The sequence below is a fragment of the Rhineura floridana genome, chromosome 7, assembly GCF_030035675.1.
Source record: "Rhineura floridana isolate rRhiFlo1 chromosome 7, rRhiFlo1.hap2, whole genome shotgun sequence".
Classification (NCBI taxonomy): domain Eukaryota; kingdom Metazoa; phylum Chordata; class Lepidosauria; order Squamata; family Rhineuridae; genus Rhineura; species Rhineura floridana.
The window spans coordinates 63,329,985-63,350,783 of record NC_084486.1 but is presented as its reverse complement, the minus strand read 5'-3'; the positions used below and the strand labels follow the sequence as shown (position 1 = coordinate 63,350,783).

At 41.7% G+C, this 20,799-nt stretch overlaps 1 protein-coding gene across 2 annotated transcripts in view; it reads right to left on the bottom strand.

Moving 5' to 3' along the window:
• The window catches only part of CPXM2 (carboxypeptidase X, M14 family member 2), a 135,487-nt gene that overhangs the window by 31,937 nt on the left and 82,751 nt on the right, over window positions 1-20,799 (bottom strand). For both annotated transcript variants that reach the window (XM_061635735.1, XM_061635734.1), the window contains exons 5-8: window positions 19,959-20,043; window positions 16,477-16,627; window positions 13,259-13,347; window positions 1,491-1,614 (exon numbers count right to left, since the gene is read on the bottom strand). In XM_061635735.1, coding sequence (XP_061491719.1) covers window positions 1,491-1,614; window positions 13,259-13,347; window positions 16,477-16,627; window positions 19,959-20,043 — 449 coding nt within the window. The remainder of the gene's footprint in view (window positions 1-1,490; window positions 1,615-13,258; window positions 13,348-16,476; window positions 16,628-19,958; window positions 20,044-20,799) is intronic.

The window sequence follows — 20,799 nt, the reverse complement described above, 5'->3', positions numbered from 1 at the left end:
CTCCCCTGCCCAGTCCAGCCTTCCCTCCTCCCGCTCTGGTCAGTTGCATGATTGCATGGGAGTAAATCCCACTGAACTCAATAAACATACAAATGATCAAACCTGTCCTTCTCCTCCCCTCTCCCTCCTGCCTGCTCCCATCCCCCTCCTCCCCACTGCCCTCCCTCCCCTCCCTCTTCCTCCCCTCCCCATCCCCTGTGGTCAGTTTTGTTTCACCTATCCTAAGCATGATTACAGGGGAGTAAATCCCACTCAACTCAATAAGCATGCAAATGATCAATTCATTCTCATCAAACTTGCACAGGATCCCATTTCTTACCTCCCGGATTAAAAAGCAAAGAAATTCAATAATAGGCCAAAAAAAAAAAACCTTGGGGTTTAAGAAGGTACCTATAGCTCACAAATATTTCTATCAAACTTTCAAAAGCAGGGAAATTGGGCAGCTATAGTGAATGTACCAGGGGAGCAGGAGACCTGACCTCCTCTCTGAGATATTGTACTGCCCTACAAATTGGTCAAAATGCAAACACCATTTGGGTTGGTCTTTCACAGTCCAATCCACTGCCTGCGTAGCTTGGAAGAATTTGGTATTATTTATTTATTTATTATTTATTTAATTAAGCTTATATACCGCCCGACTAGCAACAGCTCTCTGGGCGGTGAACATTAAAAACATGTGCGTCCTGTATTTTGGATAGGCTAGAGGACAGATGGAGTCAGAACATAGGTTTTCTGATGTAAATAGTATTTTTGCTCCCAAGAGTGGAGCCCCAAGTCACTTTCATGATGCTGGGCAGATTTACACTTGTATCTATGCAGGAGTCAAACAGCAATAATGGTACTGCTTTTGGCATTCTTGACCTACCTGTGTAAGGACTGAACTAGATGTGACATTATTCATGTCTTTAGCCCTTCCATGCTGATTCCCCCCCCCCAATAAAAAGCAGATATGAGGAGAGGGAGCGAGTTGGATCAGGGCAATGACAAGGGTGTTTAATTCTTTGTCCACACCATAGTCCTGATCCAAATTGGGGAGCCTCATGCCAGCTATTTGCAATGAGAGGAAACCTCCCACTGACAACAACATAAGGACACTCGGATACACAGAAATAGTGAACTTTACCACCTTCTACCTATTGCTATCTATTCTCTAGATAAACAGCCATCATCAACAAAGACTATCAGTGCACACTTTTCAACATTAAAGTTCATTCCTTTTTTTCAATTGCAGAGAAAGAATATACAATTAGCTAAAGTGAGTTTGATCCCACTCTTTGGATGGCTTCTATTTATATTCATCTTCTTCTCTAATTAGAAAAGGTATCATCAAAATTCCTCCCACATGTACTCAACACCATGACTGCTGTAGGCACATGCCTCTACTGCAAACTGCTGCAGACATGTGGAATGTTAAAAATTTAAACATTCTAAACCACTTCATCCAACAGTCCTCCAGTCGGGATTTTATTCGGTCAGAATATCATCCTAACCAACTTCGTGTTCTCCTGGGTTGTCCGAGATTTCAACAGCATATAGCTTTAGCCCTTGGTGGCTTTTCCCGATATTGTAAATTCTCGTGATGTTTGGACACATCTCATTCACCACTTTCATCAGCTGTAAAATAATTAAAGAAAGAAAGAGATTTGTACAAATTACAGAGATAGACACAAGCTTGCACCTCACCCCACGATTGTTCCATGTTCCAGGATGTGGGAACAATGGGTACCAAAGACAGTACCCTGGCAGCCTGGTTGCTGTTGGAAACAGGATACAGGCCATGATGGACTCTTCTGCCTAATCTAGCAAGACTCAACAATGCAGTCAAAACCTCATCACTTCCAGACAACCTGTTTTTTTGAGCATTCATCATTATTTGTTTGCACAAAGTTTGTGGAGAGGTTATGCAATTCCCACTGTTTATTGAGCATGCATTGTGATTTGTTTGTATCATGTCTTCTCTTCTTCCAGGCATTTTAGGATGTATTTTTAAATTGTTTTTTTTAAGTGTTTTTAAATTTGTATATTTGTTTTTAATGTTTTTAATTGTTGTAAACTGCCTAGAGAGCTTCAGCTATGGGGCGGTACACAAATGTAATAAATAATAATAATAATAATAATAATAATACTTCAAACTTCTTGTACCATGGAGATGGGGTATTTAAAAAGGAGACTCAAATTCTGACAGTGAATCTCCATTGGCTCTGGACACCAAAAGAGTAAAGAATCTATTGCTGTAATCCAGTGATTTTCAAATGTTGTTCCTACAGGGAACACTTTCTACAGAGCTTTTGCTGCCAAGGAACACCTGCGCCCTACTAGCTTTTCTGGTATATGTACTAGGAAGCCAGTTAATCCAAATGGGTTGCTAGCCAAGCCTACTTTCCCTCATCATAGCCTTGTAGGAAGTGAGAGCACATAATTAAACATACCCGTTGGTATACACTGTTGGGCAAGATCGGTAGTGGTTGGCAAGCTCCCTTTCAGTGACGCTTGTTCACCATTACTGATCTTCTTTTCACTGTGCACTCCCTTATAACTTTTGAAGTGACCTCAGGATTCCATGGAACTCTGTCTGAAAACCAATATTTAAAAACTGGATTATAAAATATAACAAATATGGACTATGATTTAAGAAGTCAGTTTTCGTCATACTAATTACAGATTTCTGATTTTTTATATGTTGATCAGATTATTTACAGCCCATCATTCAAAAGCATTCAGGATACACCATCTGGAGATGGGCTAGAGAGCAAAAAGCTGGGAAAGTTAATTAAATTTAGCCCAGTATAGTAGCACACTGCAATGGGTGTGTGCTGGCCTGGGCTACAAGCTATAGATAAGGCAGGAAAGAAGAAGCAGAGAAAGGTGGCAACAAGGATGCATTTACCTCCTGCAAGCCTTGTACAAAATCTCCACATTTGGAAGAAAGAGTGATAAGGAGGAATATGTGCCATGACACAAGCCTTGTTAACCTGCAGGTTACTTCTTGTTAACCTCCAGGTTAGTGTACCAATCACGTGTTACCCTGAACTAAAGATGGGGGAGAATATCAGCTAAATCGGACTTAGTACTGGATTTTGACCAAATCCAACAGTCTGCTGTCTTTTTGGACCGACACTGATTTCTTGCGGCGGGCCTCGGCTGTAATCAACATAGGGTTTTTTTTCCAGTCCCCCCCCCGATTTTACGTAATTGTCTTTGTAATTACAATCACTATTATCCGTTAACTTCCATGGATTTACACAAACATTTATGTTAAAAATTACATAATTTTTTTGCCACCAAAAAACACAAAACAGCTGATCAAATTGGCAAGTGCAAAAACAAGTGGGAACAAAAAAAAGGCAGATCGGGATTGAATGATGGACTATCGGAAATGCAAGTGGATTGGAACTAGGCAGCGAACTGCATCCCTATCCTGAACACAGCCACAAGCTTTACACATCCGCACATCTACATGTGTTTGTTTTTTTCCATTTGTACTGCTCAGCTATTGTGTACACAGGTACACAGATGATACGCTCACTGAATGTTACATATAAACAACTGAACAAGTTATTAGGCCTGAAATTAAGCTTGAAAGAAGCATACAGTTGTAGCCAATAGACTAGGTGTATGCTTCTTTGGGTAGTGTGTATGATGAGCACATCAGTTTCTGCCATATGTGTGTGCTACCCACAACAATTTCTCCAGTTTGAAAATGGGCTCATAAGCCCAAAAAGGCTGGTGACTCTGACACAGGAAGTAGGTAGATATTCTTAGAAAAAGCCAAATGCATTCTGATTAAATGGCATTGGGCTTTTTGCTGGGATTCAGTAAATAAGAGAGATTTTTTCCCTCTGTCTATTTCCCTTTCATTTCAAAAGTTCCAAGGTACAAATTGCATATTAGGCAATGTGAAATGTTGACTCTCCTCCCTGCAACCCTTTTGCTTGTGTTTGCAGAAACAGAGAAGGCAGTGATAATATGCAGTCACAGCTATTAACAACCAGAAGACTATAAATCACACCCAGAGTAAATTTGTTCATAGACAATTATTCCGAGTTGTATGCAGCAATTATTTCTTTGATCAACATTCTGGCAAAAAAACCTGCCATAAAATCCGTAACAGAATCCATTAGTCTTGATCTCAACTCATGCAGTGCCAAGGCTGCAGCAGGATTTTGAGAGCAGATGTAAGTCAGTTGTTGCAGCCTTTGAGGATAGTGTAGTGCTGTGGGGCCAATTTATGATGAATTGTCTTTCAGGTTATTGACTAGGTCCTCAGCCTCACTTCTTACTTTTGAGTAGACATGTTTGGCAGGGTTGGGGAACCTGTGGCCTATGTTGCTGGATTTCAACATCCACCAGCCCCAGTCAGCATGGCTAATGGTCAGGAATGATGGGAGCTGTAGGACAGGTTCTCCATTCCTGATGTATAGGATTGCACTAAGATAGTTTTAAAGGATGGTCTAGACATTTTGAAAATAAATAATATAACAAAGAAAATAAAATGTTTTGTAGCCAGGTGATTGATTATGTAGCACTAATCTCTCATATTCACTATGAAATCATTGATCATGTAGCACTAATTTCTCATATTCACTATGAGATCACTCATCTGATTACACAAGGAAGAAAAGGACACAATGTTTTCTTTTGGTGGCGGTGGTGGGGAATGGCGCCTAGGCACTGACAAAAGGGAAATCAATGCTAGCAAACAACAAATATGATTTTAAAAGGTGAACCTTGTCATTTGTGGGATATATTTTAGCCCCTTTGAGATCTCTATTTTTGGCCTAAAAATCAAAACAAGCAAATGTTTGGTGCAGCCCTAAAGACACACATTTCGTAGAACAAGTGAGTCACACCATTTGTTTACACAGTAACATTTGGGTTGTATAGAATCAAACCAATATCAGGGAAAAGGGACAACTAAATCCTGAATGGCCCAGTTACAATAATGCTCTTAAATGACTCAGAGATCAGAGCAGAGAGTTATGAGAGGCCCTGATGAAGGATTTAGCTCTCCACTGACCAGTTAAGTTACAGTTGCTGTTTAATTATATGTCTTTTTACTCATTATATATCACCAGAGGAAATAATGTTGTTCTGCCTTAAGTTATTAGTTTCCCCGAAATATATTTCAAACCTGACCAACCTGTCTTTTTACAATTAGGATTTAAAATGCATTTAACTTTATTGCTCTTGACACTAATTATGCCAATTGCATTTCTACTCATCTAATATGTCTGATGAAAATATAGGCCATGAAATCTCTTGTGAGCACAGTGTGTGCCTCAATACACAATTGCTCAATAAAAAGTGAATGATGACTCATTCAGTATAAATACACTGAAGATTCAGAACACTAAAAATGATTCACATACTTCTTGTCCAAACGTATTATCTTTATATTTTTGAAGGAAAAGATAGGAAGAAATATCTTTAGCACATTCTACACCTACATCTGTGGTGATATAAATCTGTCCTTGGTGCTGTATGCTTGAAGCTAAAGGAACATAATTATAGCTGGTATGTCTAAACTTAGACTGGCAAAGATTAATGCTTATGTGAATCTTGGTCATTTGTGTGGCACAAGCCTTCTGCTGCCAGTCATGCTACCTGACAGCTCTGGATAAAATACTGTTCATATCTACAGTTGTATAAAATTACAGCTATAGAATTGTAAAAATGGAACCTTCCTGAAGTACCTTCAGAACATTAACCCAGTCCACACCGCATCACACCTTAACATAAAGGGTCCACATTACAGTGTATTGTTAGCAAAGAGAAGGGGTGGATGAATCTGTCTATTTCGAGCCTGTGTCACTTGCATGCATTTTCCTGTTAAGTGTGTTCCATCCCATTCCCACATTAATTTGCAATTTTTTCCAAAAAAAAAAAATCTGAATGGAAACTTGTGTTTGAAACATGTATCCTCACACTCAGAATGAAGACTCAACAGTAGATGTTGGTGAAAGGTTATAAATTACACCAAGGGAAATTTGCATCAGTTAGTAAATCTCCTGCCAAACCTCCCTAAAGAACCCCATCGCCCAAGCTGGTGTGATGGGAGGCAAATACAGGGAAGCCATGGGTGTGTTACCTGGCAGGTGCCAACTTCCCCCACTGCTCAGTGTTCAGCAGATGGCACCTATATGGCCCTGAGAACACCAAACCAAGTAGCTCCCCAATCCAAATGACAATAGGAGATGGTTTGTGAAGTATGCTCCACCCAACATGCCTCAGGGTGTCGACCATGCACTACTCCACCTACCTGCCTGCACTAAATGCCAAACAAGCCAAACAGCCAAATAACAACCCACACAATTGCAAGCTAATCAAATTAAGAGCAGTGTGAAGGTGTACCCAAACATTCTTACTCAGCCCCATTTGGCAACTGGCAAAGGCCCAGAGCTTGGAAAAGTTACTTTTTTGAACTACACCTCCCATCAGCCCCAGCAAGCATGGCCACTGGATTGGGCTGATGGGAGTTGTAGTTCAAAAAAGTAACTTTTCCAAGCTCTGCAAAGGCCACACTGCTGAATGGGTGGGAGAGCGGGATGCTGCAGAAGGAAATGATTGGGGTAGGGGCTATATGTTATAGGTAGGCTCCTCCTCCGTCAAGCATATTGGCCACTCATTTGGTGAGTCCTTCACCCCCTCTCTTCAGGAAGACTCACAAAGCTTCCTCCTTCATTGAGCTGAATCAAACTCACCCCCCACTGATTTGTTGGGAGGGATCATAACCATGAACTCCAGCAGAACATTTGGAAACTGTGAAGTCCAGTGGACAGTTACATTTCAATTCACATATTAGTCTAGGATCAGGTCAATTTGCATTGGAATTTGCTAGAAGAGATCAATGTAGGCGTCACAAGTGTTTATAGGTAAATCTGAAGTGAACATCACAGCACCTTTTTAGGCCACATATTGTGCCAAAATGGTGGTAGGCAAATCTCTGGGAAAGGAAGTCCTGTTCCTGTAATGTTTTAACTGTATTAATTTTTATGCATAAAATTATACCACCATCATCTTTCTATCACAACTTTGCTCATAGACTTATGTTTTGCTACATGATGATCCCAATTACTAGGGAAGGCCAACCTTTCAATATTTGTGAAGAAGACACTCATTTTGGCAGGAAAAGCTTTTCAGATCTCTGCAGGAATGTGATGTGTCAAGCTACTCCTGCTAAAATTCCCACATCTACTATAAAAGATGGAAGACCTGCTCTCTAAAATGATATTGATGATTGTAGACTCCTCTTGTTTAACACACATCAGTGGAGCAAATGCTCTCCATTGATTTGTATGGAACAGAAGAATTTACGTTCAGGAAAACCATTGGCCCCATCTCAAATATTTTCACGACTGCAGTCCTGCCTTTTGTCCCATAGAAGTAAGTAGGATTGATGTGCTTCATTCACGTGTACAGAACTAATTTGACAAAACCTTTTCAGTATAAGAGTTTCAAAATTTTGTGGAGATTTCTGCACTTGTGGAAATGAGGACTTGGGTCCAGTCTTAACCACTTATGCAAAGTACCGCTGCACAGTTCTCTCTCTCTCTCTCTCTCTCTCTCTCTCTCTCTCTCTCACACACACACACACACACACACACACACACACACACACACACACACTGAAGTCCCCAACTTCACATGCTGTTCTGGAGGGTCTCCTGACCCTAGCTTTGCTCATGCAAGCCTAGATCCATGCACCTCTATTCAACCCAAAGCTGATAACTGAGGATTTGGGAAATAAGTATTGTACAGCCACGAGAGTGGCTATATACTATAGCCAGCGTGGATTTTTCACATTCTGCAATGTTAAATGGAAATTCTGATGCTTCCCATAAACTCATTTCAAAACAAAACCTTACAAATCTTATAGTCCTGAACTCAGAAATGCTTGCTTAACAACCCTGTAAATTTTCATGGTGATACATAAAACAGTCAGAGAGAATCAAGAGTTCAAAGTCTAAAAAGAGAGAGAAAAACCCCAGACTCCTTTTGGACTTTTTTCTCTGAGAGTTCTCATAATTTGTTGAAATTCATTAAAAATCAGCCATGTTCACAGAGTATCTGTAATCCTAATACAGACCTTGTCCCATACTCTGTCCTTCATCTTCTGCAGTTTAAAAGTTAAAAAATGCCTGGCTGATTTTTAATTAATTTAAGAAATTTTGGCTGACAGCCTATAATGCGGGGCATACTTAGTAAGAACCAACTGTCAGTGTTCTAAAAGCCTCACAGCTGCTTGGCTTGCCTAATCAGGGGACCCACCCACACCAGACTTTGATTTCACGTGAGACATTCATGGCTTCCCTCAGAGAATCCTGGGAAGTGTAGTTTGTGAAGGGTGCTAGGAGGAGACTCCTATTCCACTGACAGAGCTCCAGTGGCCAGACTGGTTTAACAGTCAGCCACTCTGATTGAAGTCTGTGAGGAGAACAGGGCCTCTCCTAGCAACTCTCAGCACCCTTCACTAACTACACTTCCCAGGATATTTTGAGAGAAGCCATGACTGTCCAAAGTGAAATAAAGGCCTGGTGTGGATGTGGCAAGGGGCAGCTTTGGTTTAAATTTGGGTGGGAGGCTACATGTGCCTGCTGTAGAATAAAAAGGTGGGGGGGAAGCTGAAAAGGAATGATACTGTTAAGGATAATTGTGATCTTCTGCTCCCTTTATTGTACTACAGTTCACCTAGGCCAACATTAGCTTGGGCTTTATGGGAAATAGAACCAAAGTGGCCTTTACTTGACTTTTGATATAAAATGTCGGTTTATTTCCTGGTGACCTGACCCTTACCTACATTCCAGCGGCTCGCATAATAAAAGCCGGTTTAAGCTGGAAACTTCCCTGCTATGCATTTCTTTATCACAAACATGTAACCTCGCTTAGTGCTTCAAATGTGCCTTACACAAAAATGTCAAATACTGTTTCTATGCCCCTCATATCCTTGACTTGTCCTACTCCTTTGATATGCAAGCACAGCAATATCATGACTGTCTCTAGTTTATAGGGGGCGCCCGGTTGCAACTGGACCTCCCCTCCATAGTTGTCTTTGTCTATCCCTGCATAGTGCTTATCTCAAGGACATGCGAAATAGGCAGACATGAAGTCTGGAAGATAGTTTTTGATGTTTCCAATTGTGCCCCTTTCCTGTACCCCTTTACCTCCTTTCATATGCTCCTGAAACTGTAATTATGGACAACTGCTTCTTTTGTTATTATGACGTGAACCCGATATTGTAAACCTCGGGGTAAGCCTATATAATCTCTGACTTCCAAATAAACGGGGTTCCCATGCTCTCAGGCTTTGGCGTGTAAGTATTGGGTCCCCTTTGCAAAGGCTTTTTCGTGTGGTACTTGGTCTCTGGCAGTGGGTTCATTTGCACCCAGCTCCGCACTCTTCCCGGGTGTAATAAGAGAGTTGGGGAGACAGGGCGGCTTGCGTGTTGGGTTTGGACCTAACAATACTGTTCACAATGTTTTCCTTTTGGAAAGGGGCTTCCCTTCTGCCCAGTGCCCACCCATCCAATCTCCTCCCCCAGGTCAGTGTTGGACTATGACCTGGGAGACCAGGGTTTGAATCCCCACACAGCCATGAAGCTCCCTGGGTGACCTTGGACCAGTCATTGCCTCTCAGCCTCACAGGAAGGCAATGGGAAAACCACCTCTGAATACTGTTTACCTTGAAATTCCTATTCATGGGGTCAACATAAGTCAGGATCGACTTGAAGGCAGACCATTTCCCTTTTCAAACCTGATTGCACAGAAATAAATCCTACTGAACTCAAAAAGTATGCAAATGATCAAACCCATCCTCCCTTCTTCTCCCTCCTATCCCCTCCCTCTTGCCCCTCCCCTCCCCCTTCATTTGCCCCCTCCCCCTCCCCATCTCCTTCCAATACCCTCCTTCCCCTTCCCCCTCTTCCTCTTCCTCCTCCCCATGGTTGGTTTTTCCTATCCTAAGCATGATTGCATGGAAGTAAATACCACTGAACTCTATAAGCATGCAAATGATCAAACCTCCCCTCCCCTCCCCCTTCCTTTGCCCCCCTCCAATACGCTCCTTCCCCTTCCCCCTCCCCTTCCTCCTCCCCCATGATCATTTTTTCCCATCCTAAGCATGATTGCACAGGAGTAAATCTCATTGAACTCAATAAGCATGCAAATGATCAGACCTGCTTTTCCCCTCCTTTCCCTCTCATCTCCCTTCCCCTCTCCTCCCCTCTTCCTTCTTCCTCTTCCCTTGCCCACTCCAGCCCTCCCCCCTCCCCCCGGTCAGTTTTACCTATCCTAAGCATGGTTGCACGGGAGTAAATCGCACTGAATTCAATAAACATGCAAATGATCAAACCTGTCCTTCTCCTCCCCTCCCCATCCAGCCTGCTCCCATCCCAGTCCTTCCCTCTGCATTTCCTCCCCTCCCTCCTCCTCCCCCCTCCCCATCCCCTGTGGTCAGTTTCCCCTGTCCTAAGCATGATAGCAGGGGAGTAAATCCCACTGAACTCAATAAGCATGCAAATGATCAATTAATTCTCAGCAAAGTTGGACAGGATCCCATTTCTTACCTCTCGGATTAAACACAAAGAAATTCACTAATAGGCAAACGACCTTGCGGTTTAAGAACGTACCTATAGCCCACACATATTTCTATCCAACTTTTAAATGCAGGGAAATTGGGCAGCTACAGTGAATGCACCAGGGGAGCAGGAGACCTGACCTCCTCTCTGAGATATTGGACTGCCCTACAAATTGGTCAAAATGCAAACACAATTTGGGTTGGTCTTTCACAGTACAATCCACTTGCTGTGTAGCTTGCAAGAATTTGGTAACACGTGCCTCTGAGCATATGGTGAGTGGTGGCAACACCTGCACTCAGCCCAAATAATAGAAAGAAGACATGTGCTGTGCTGATATTGTTTTAGCAGAGAGGAAGCAACATTATTAAGACAGTTGATATAGTTCAGATGGTCACTTTAAATATGTCTGATTTCCTTTGCAATTTTAGTGAAGTTTCCTATAGGAAATCATTTTCTTTTGTTTCTATTTCTGTGAGTATGTGAACAGCAACACTGCAAAATTTACACTAAAAAAACATCAAACATAATTGTGGAATAATGGCACTGACTTCTGCAGAATAGTCTCCAGTGGACCTCAGGAGTGTCTCAAGTTGCACAAGATAACACAGTGGGAGGCGAAATATATTCTAGCAAAATTCTAGGTGTGCTCTATGTTTTTAATTGATCGTGCCCACCTTGCCTTAAATAAAGTTGTTTAAACATAGCAGGCTCAAAACATGCATCCTCTTTTTTCCAACAGCTAAGAGTCATTGCTGAAGTAGCAACATATTGTAATCAGTCTGATTTTACATCAAACTGCAGTTTCAGATTCAACTGTTAATGCACCCAAAATAGAAATAGAACATAACCTCCAGTCCAATTTGAAACACAAAAGGTTGTCTTCACCATCATATGACATTGACCAATAAAAAGGCTTTGAAATTAATAAAAATAAATTTGACACAGATTTGTAGGATGAATAATGAGGGAAATCACATTTTCTAGTTTATATCCTCTGTAGAAATATTAGTAACACAGGAAAGAACCAAAGTAAGAAGAACACCAACAAACATAGAAAAATATAATTCTCTATCTTTGGAGATGGCAGGTTTTGCCACCACTCACCATATGTCCAGAGGCACATGTTACCAAATTCTTCCAAGCTACACAAGAAGTGGATTTGACTGTGAAAGACCAACCCAAATGGTGTTTGCATTTTGACCAATTTGTAGGGCAGTACAATATCTCAGAGAGGAGGTCAGGTCTCCTGCTCCCCTGGTGCATTCACTATAGCTGCCCAATTTCCCTGCTTTTTAAAGTTGGATAGAAATATCTGTGGGCTATAGGTACGTTCTTAAACCCCAAGGTTTTTTGCCTATTAGTGAATAGCTTTTCTTCTTCTTAACAATTAAGTACCCCAACACTCCATTCATAATGCAGGAAATGAAAGTGCTTTAATAAACATAGTATGAATCTTTATAGTAATTATAAGTGAATTTCAATGGGATAAGATCCAGCAGATGTTTTGGGGTGGGGTGGGACATAGAAAGGATGGGGAAGCCACCTAGAGATTTTTCTGAACATGCTGCATTTGTAAAATAATTTAGGAGGCAATTGACCTATAAAGCCTTACACGGCGTGGGACCTCAATACCTTGTGGAACGCCTCTCTCGCTATGAACCTACCCGTTCACTTCGTTCAGAATCTAAGGCCCTCCTCCGGGTACCAGCTCATTGGGAAGCCCGGAGGGTGGTTACTAGATCTAGGGCCTTTTCTGTGGTGGCCCCTGAGTTGTGGAACAGCCTCCCCGAAGAGGTACGCCTGGCGCCTACACTTCTATCTTTCCGGCGCCAGGTAAAGACCTGTTTATGCTCCCAGGCATTTTAATCTTTTAATTTTCTTAATCTTTCTACTTTTAACATGTATCCTTCTTAATTTGTGTTGTATTTCGTTTTTGTTGTGCTTTCTGTTGTTTGTTTGTACATGTTTTTGTGATTTTTTACTATGATATATTGTATTTTATCTTGTTTGTTCACCGCCCTGAGAGCTATTCTGCTAAGGGCGGTATATAAATTGAAATAATAATAATAATAATAATATATCATTGCAGTGCTAGAGGTTCTTATAAAGGTCTCAACACACAGGGCCGGTGCCAGGCATGCTGGGGCCCTTAGACACCAGCCTGCCCTGGGCCCTGGCCCCCGCACACATGCCCCACCTACATACCTTTCCCTTGAAGTGAATGCTGCCCGCGCTGTGCATACATGTCTGCCATCAACCAAGATGGCGGCCGAGGCTTCCCTAAGGGGCTGATGCCTCCACTGCCATCTTAGTTGATGGCATGCATGCGTGCTATGCACACACATACCTGCCATCAACCAAGATGGCAGCAGGGGCATCAGCCCTTTAAGGAAACCTCGGCTGCCATCTTGGTTGATGGCAGGCTTGCACCTGCAGCACGGGCAGCTTTTACTTCAAGGTAGGTGGGACATGCAGGGTGCCTGGGAGCTCCCTCTCTGTGATCCATGGCAGGGTCAGGAACCGAAACTGCTGCAGATCGTGGAAGGGAACACTACCCACCCACTCACCCTAAGGACCCCTCCTTCAGGGGCCCTCGGCCAGGGCTCAACCTGGCTGCCCTCTGGCACTGGCCTTGCCAACACACACACACACTCCTTCACCAGAACTCTATTCTTTGTGTCCTACCTGCCTCGTTTCTTTGTAGTTGTGGTGCTTAAAATCAAGGTTGTCTGTTGTTGTCATTTCATTTCTTCTGTGATAATAATTATTCGGGTCTGTCATGAAACAATTTAAAAACATTTTTAGGTGTATATAATGAGCAATCATAAAATAATGTGAAAGAAAAAACGTTTAGTCTAAAATTGGGGGGGCAAACATGGCCTTCAGACACCTGTCTTCACACATCATCTAAAACTGGGATCCATCATGGCATCCTCCAACACCCCCCATGATACCCATTAAGGTCCCCTGCCCCTCCCATTTTTTTAAAAAAAATGTTTTGTTTTTTAAAAAACGGTTTTTGGGGAGTTGATGGTAGATGGTTGGTGTTTTCTGGAGGTGTTGTCTACTTTTTTGCCTGTGTTTTATTTGTTTGGAGGGGATGTAGGTGTTTTGCCTGGGGAGAAGGGTCTGAGCATCATCAGTTTTTCTTCTGTGAAAAGGGTACTTTCTGATCCTCATGATGATTCAGATATTGTTTTGCTATTATATAGAAAATGTTTTGGAGTCACATGATAGAAAGCAATATTCAAGAGTCTTTAAATAAATAAATCAAAGTCCACACCCATGTCAGTTGCTGCTAGATCAAATCTCCAAGCAGGATCAACATGAGTATCTTTCAATAGAACGTATACCACCAAAATGTCAATATATAAACTGGTACCCTCTCCCCACAAAAAGAGGATGTACAAAATCCTAACTAGGGCCCTATTTATTTGTTTATTTTTGTTAACAGAATTTTTATATGCCACCAATAAATAGCATTCTCTGGTGATTTACAAATAAATCACAGAATAATATAAACAGTTTTTCTTTAAATTCTTAAGAAGTCATCACAAAAAATTCATTAGCAGAGAGTAAAACAGCCCAGAGAAAAACACAGCATCATTATTAAAAATGTGTACAACAGATCTTAAATCCAGTGGATTCAAACATTTACAATTTGAAAGGCTGGGAAAATAAAAAGTTCTTCACCCTGTGCCAAAAACATCACAAAGAAAGAAGGTGTGAGGCAAGCCTCTCTGATGAGAGTATTCCACAATAGATGAACCACCAGCAAGAAGGCCTTTTTCCCAGTAGCACCCATTGTACTTCACTGGTGGGGACACCTGAAGAAAGGTCTCAGAAGATGGGTTGAAGATGAGCTAAGAAGATCAGGGTCTTTTTAGGTGCACATGGGTGGAGGTGATCCTTCAGGCAACCTGGTTCCAAGCTATTTAGTGCTTGAAATGTTATGACCAGCACTTTAAATTGGGCCCAGAAATGGATTGGAGAATTTCCCAAGTACTACTGCTATGCAACCATTCACTTCAGTGGAGTTGTGAAGCAAGCACAAACTCTAGTAGTCATCTTATGATTTCTTTCATCTTATGAAAGAGCAGGTCCGTAGTCTGGGGGTGCTCCTGGATCCATCTTTGTTGCTAGAGGCCCAGGTGACCTCAGTGGTTAGGAGTGCCTTTTACCAGCTTCAGCAGGAAAAACAGCTGCAGCCATTTCTGGACCAGGATAGCCTGACCACTGTTGTCCATGCACTGGTAACCTCCAGGGTGGATTACTATAATGCGCTCTATGTGGGGCTGCCCTTGAGGTTGGTCTAGAAGCTGCAGCTGGTGCAAAATGTGGCGGCGAGACTGCTCACTGGGGCAGGGTATCGCCAACATGTCTCCCCGCTGCTGAAATAATTGCACTGGCTGCCCATTTGCTACCGGGCCAAGTTCAAGGTTCTAGTTTTGGTGTACAAAGCCCTATACAGCTTGGGACCAGGATACCTGAAAGACCGTCTTATCCCTTATATACCCAGTCGATCACTGTGCTCTGCAGGTGAGGGCCTCCTGCAAATACCATCTTATCAGGAGGTCCATTCTACACAACATAGGAAACGGACCTTTAGTGTGGCGGCACCTACCCTGTGGAATTCCCTTCCCTTGAATATTAGGCAGGCACCATCTCTGCTATCTTTTCAGCGCCTTTTGAAGACTTTCCTCTTTCAACAAGCCTTTTAAGTTGAGACCTATCCCAGTCTGCATCTATGTTGGAATTGCTTGTTAATATGTGTTATTTTATTTTATTTTAAACAATATGTTTTTAACCCTTTTTAGACATGTTTTTAAAGCTTTTTTTTAATAAAAAACATTTTTAAAGTTGTGTTGTTTTAATGTATTTTAAGGTCTGTTTTTATGATGTTTTGATGTGTTTTAGCACTTTTGTTTGCTGCCCTGGGCTCCTGCTGGGAGGAAGGATGGGATATAAATCAAATAAATAAATAAATAAATTTCCCCATGCAGAAGAGTGGCAGACTGTGCCATTATATTGTGAGGGAGACTACAGCTTGTCCAAGACTACTCAGTGAGTTCTCAACTAAAGAAGGATTTGAATCCAGGTTGCTTTCTGCTAGATCACCAAGCACCTACAAGCAAAGAATGATTCTCATTCTGCAAAAAAAAAAAAATGTCATCCTGCCTTGCAGCTACCAGTTGTATGACATACTCATAAATAAATAAATGTAGTATGTGCTCAAAGGCATTTTTTCCTCTGCCTGTATCCAGATACTCTTTTTTAAAAAAGTAATTTCTGGGGGTTTTTTGTTTTGTTTTTTACTTTGTGTTCGATTTGTGAAAGAACTAGAAAGAAAAGTACATTTATCCCTTTCAGGCAACTGCATATCCTGTGTGTCATTCTGTATCCATCTGCACAGCAATATCCTAGAAACCAGCAAGGAATCTGAAGAGCTAGTGTCTGAACCTCTTTTATCTTCCTCTTCGATTTGTGCCTGTCATATTTTCTCTTTGTTTCATGAAGACCATTTTCCTCTCGCTCACTCGCTGTCGCCCCTACTGGAACTGTGAACTGGCTGAAGCCCCCATCTCCGACTAATTAATCGCCTGCTTTTAACTAGCTCAATGATGCATAGAGAAATTCAAGGAAATGTTCTGGGGATTCTAGGGCTATTTAATAAGGATGTTTTATTAACTTCCTCTTGACAAGGAGTACTGAAGAATGAAAAGTAAGTGTTCTGGAAAAAATCTCCAACACATCACCTGAATCAAGGGAGGTACACAAGATGCTTGCCATCATACCCTGTTGTTTCGATCAGTCATTCAGACAATTCCCACTGGAACTGGTCCAGAAATCTTCCTTTGGATGCTTGATGTTGTTCCAAGCCCAGTCCTACATATGTTGCTTACCTGGGAGAGGGCAGCCTAAGATTTCCAGCCTCATGCATATGCTTCCTTCTTCATACCATGTCCGAGGGTTTATCCGAATGTAACGCGCAACAAGAGGTACTGGCAGCTCATTGAGGACTGGGATCTCCTTTTCACTGTTCCCTTCAAAAACCTGTTTCAACACACAAGCAGTAGGCATCATTAGTAACAACACCGGAAACAAGAGAAAAGTAAAAATATGGGATTAAACCTGGCTAATCAGACTGAAAAAAACAGGAGCACAGTATAGTTCAGAATAATGTGTTCATCAGATTCAGTGCAGCATGATTTATTCCTTTGTTGAGAACGTTATATAGAGGGACTCTTATAGTGCACCATCCATCTGAATCCAGCCTCAGAATTTTCAGGAAGGAAGGACAGGCTTTGGAAATGTCTGGCCCCAGGTGTGATCACCCTGGAAGACTGTGCCAACAGTGACTTGATGAAAAGCCTTGAAGACCTCTCAGAGCCACAAGGTGAGCTATCCACTATTACATGTGTAATCATCAATGGAGCCGCCACCACTCAGATGCTCAACACTGGTACTGCCAAAACCATGAAGGAGCATGCCCAGAGCATGTTTCTGCCACATGGCTCAGAGCACCTGTAAAATGTATCATGCCTAGACATGATGCAGGACATGCCAAAGCAGCCACTTTGAAAGGTACAGCCAGAGCAAAGCAAGGAATGATAATGCAATGGAATATTACATTTGTACCAGGAAACTAGAAGAACTTCCTTTATGAAGGCAACTACAAATGAGAGCTCTTCAGTATCTTTGCAAAGACATTCATCCAGTCATTTGATGATGCAAACAAAAAACTCATTGTCACTGATATCAAGCAGGTTCCTAGTGTACCACCACCTCATGACTTCACTCACTTTTCCGAGGTAACCATGAAGAGACAGACACCCATATGTTACTGGATGTAGTACATGGAAGAGAACATAGGGATCATATCACTGTTGGCTATTAAACCGAGAAAGCAGAGGTTAAATTTCCACAAGTGAGCTATGTGACTTGGAAGCGAAAGTTGGCAGAGCTCGAGCCATCTTCAAGGACACGTTGCTAAGCAACCTAGGCTCGGGCAGCTGGCCTTATCTATATAGAGGGCCAGCAGACACTTGTGAGTGTGGGGGTCGAGGAGTTTGTACAGAGAGAGAGCTTGTGATATATTCTATTGTCAGTAAAGTGACTCTTAAAACTTATTGCTTGTCCGGCTCATTCCTTCAACTGGCATCTAGCCTGTCACTATACTGTTCTGCATCCTGGGCATCTGCTTGCTCCAGATCCAACATCCAACAATCACAAGATACTTATAAAGCCTTACACGGTGCGGGACCACAATACCTTGTGAAACGCCTCTCCCACTATGAACCTACCCGCTCACTACGTTCAACATCTAAGGCCCTCCTCCGAGTCCCGTCTCATAGGGAAGCTCGGAGGGCTGTTACTAGATCTAGGGCCTTTTCAGTGGTGGCCCCTGAATTATGGAACAGTCTCCCCAATGAGGTGCGCCTGGCGCCTACTCTTTTATCTCTTCGGCGCCAGGTTAAACCCTTTTTATTCTCCCAGGCATTTTAATGTTAATGTTTATTGTTAAGTTAATTTTATACCAAGTTGTTGTATGCTCAAGTTGTATGTTTTTAGTGATTTTACCTATTTTTATTTTACTGTATTGTATTTTATTCCTTGCTGTGAACCGCCCAGAGAGCCATAGGCTAAGGGCGGTATAGAAATGGAATGAAATAAATAAATAAAATAAAATATTCATATGTACTGTTGATACTGATGTTGTGGTGTTGTCTCTAATAGGAGCACAGATACTTCCAGCTGCTGCTGCTCGTCTATGGCTGGCTTTTCGATCAGGAAAAAGTTCCTGTTACCTAGTCTCTCATGAAATATCTGCCTGCTTTAGGAGGTCTGAGAAATTCACATGCTCTTCTAGAGTTCCATGCATGTTCGGCATGTGATACTGTATCATCATTTGCTAGTCAGGGAAAGATAGCAGCCTGGTCCATGTGGAATAACTTTCAGAGCTTGCTGACAGTTATGACTGGCGCATGCCCCATGTAACATCTGAGATTATTATTATTATTATTATTATTATTATTAATTATTATTGTTGTTATTAATTATTATTGAAATTTTCCAGACTTGCTTTGAGTTGCTGTCTTGTTACTGCACAGAAGGATGTCACAAGCAGGTGTTCCATCAGGGAATCAAGCAACCTATGTGCAGTTCAGCTTTCAGCTTTGCAACCAGTTGTCAGACTGAGCAGCCCAATCAGTCAGGAGCTTTAAAGGGCTAGGTTGGGACCCTGTTGGTTCTTCATATCACCTGAAATCAACTGGGCTGACAGGTGCAATACCATTCATCTGCAAGCTGGATACTTGCAAGCTGTTAATGTGGTGCAAGATCTGGGCCACATTAGACTCTAAATCCACAGTTATGATAGGACCTTCCCTGCTTCTGCTGATTACTGCTTTCAAGCCAATACTGTCCTGAACAAACATATGTAGTTGCTTTTGGGGACTCTAAGGGCTTCTCAGAAGAATATAATAACTGAAAACTGAAAATGCTGTTATCTAGGTTAATATTTTATACAGCATCTTTAGCACTAACAAGTAAAGCTTCCGTGATATTTTTTTTTAAAAACCACTTGGATATTTTAATATGGATAGAGATGTTAAATAGTTGTACAAGTTATTTAACTGCTTGATATGATCCATTGCATTTAGAATTGTTGTTGTTGTTAAATTGTTTTTAATGTTATGCTTTATTTATTTATTTATTGCATTTGTATACCACCCCATAGCCGAAGCTCTCTAGGTGGTTTACAACAATTTAAAACATTAAAAACAAATATACAAATTTAAAAACACATTTTTAAAAAGCAATTTATAAACACATGCTAAAATGCCTGGGAGAAGTGGAAAGTTAACATTTTAACATTGTTGTAATCCACTCTGGGACCTTTAGGTGAAGGATGGATAATTCATCATCATCATCATCATCATCATCATCTGTAACTACAGCCCTGTGTAGATATTTTACTCACACATTGCCCCAGTGCTTCAGCAGGACCTCTTTACAAAGCCATTCCTCTGGCATCATGCCTGTTGACTAGCCCCTACCCCTGGCATCTGTGCAAGAACCACATGCATGACATCCAGGGCATGGCTACTTGGTGCAGCTCCACTCCTGCTTGTCTTCTGCATAGGGCTAATTGGCAACACTGAACATTGAAATCCAATATTAACTATCAGGGAGCATCTTAGTTACATTTAGGCTTGATTAATGACATGCCTCCTGATAATGTCAGTTATTCTCCTCATGAACACTTGACAGAAAACTTTTCCTTTAAGCTGAGGTAGTGAATGTTACTCCTCAGACAGTTTGTTAAAATGGAGCAACTATAAATTGGTGTGATGGAGAAGATATTGTATTTTGTGATACTAACCATGTCGCCAGAACCATTTTTGACAGTGATCCATGCATGACTGTCATTGCTCACCATAACTTTGTAAGATGTTACCCAGTCACTCCTGAAAGAAGCAAAAGAGGATTTTAATAAACATTTATTTATTTATTTTATATGTATCCCGCCCTTCCTCCCAGCAGGAGCCCAGGGTGGCAAACAAGGCACCAAAAACACTTTAAAACATCATAAAAACAAATCTTAAAATACATTAAGACAAAACGTTGAAAACATTTTTAAAAAAAACTTTTTAAAAGGGTTAAAAACAATTATTAAAAAACATATTAAGCAATTCTGACACAGATACAGACTGGGATAGCTCTCAACTTAAAAGGCTTGTTGAAAAAGAAAAGTCTTCAAAAGGTGCCAAAAAGATAGCAGAGATGGCGCCTGCCTAATATTTAAGGGGAGGGAATTCCACAGGGTAGGTGCTGCCACACTAAAGGTCCGTTTCCTATATTGTGCAGAACGAACCTCCTGATAAGTTGGTATCTGCAGGAGGCCCTCTCCTGCAGAGTGCAGTGATCAACTGGGTATATAAGGGATAAGATGGTCTTTTAGGTATCCTGGTCCCGACCTATATAGGGCTTTGTACACCAAAACTAGAATCTTGAACTTGGCCCGGTAGCAAATGGGCAGCCAGTGCAATTCTTTCAGTAACGGGGTGACAAGTTGCGACACCCTGCTCCAGTGAGCAGTCTCGCTGCCGCATTTTGCACCAGCTGCAGCTTCTGGACCAACCTCAAGGGCAGCCCCACATACAGCGCATTACAGTAATCTAGCCTGGAGGTAACCAGTGCATGGACAACAGTGGTCAGGCTAT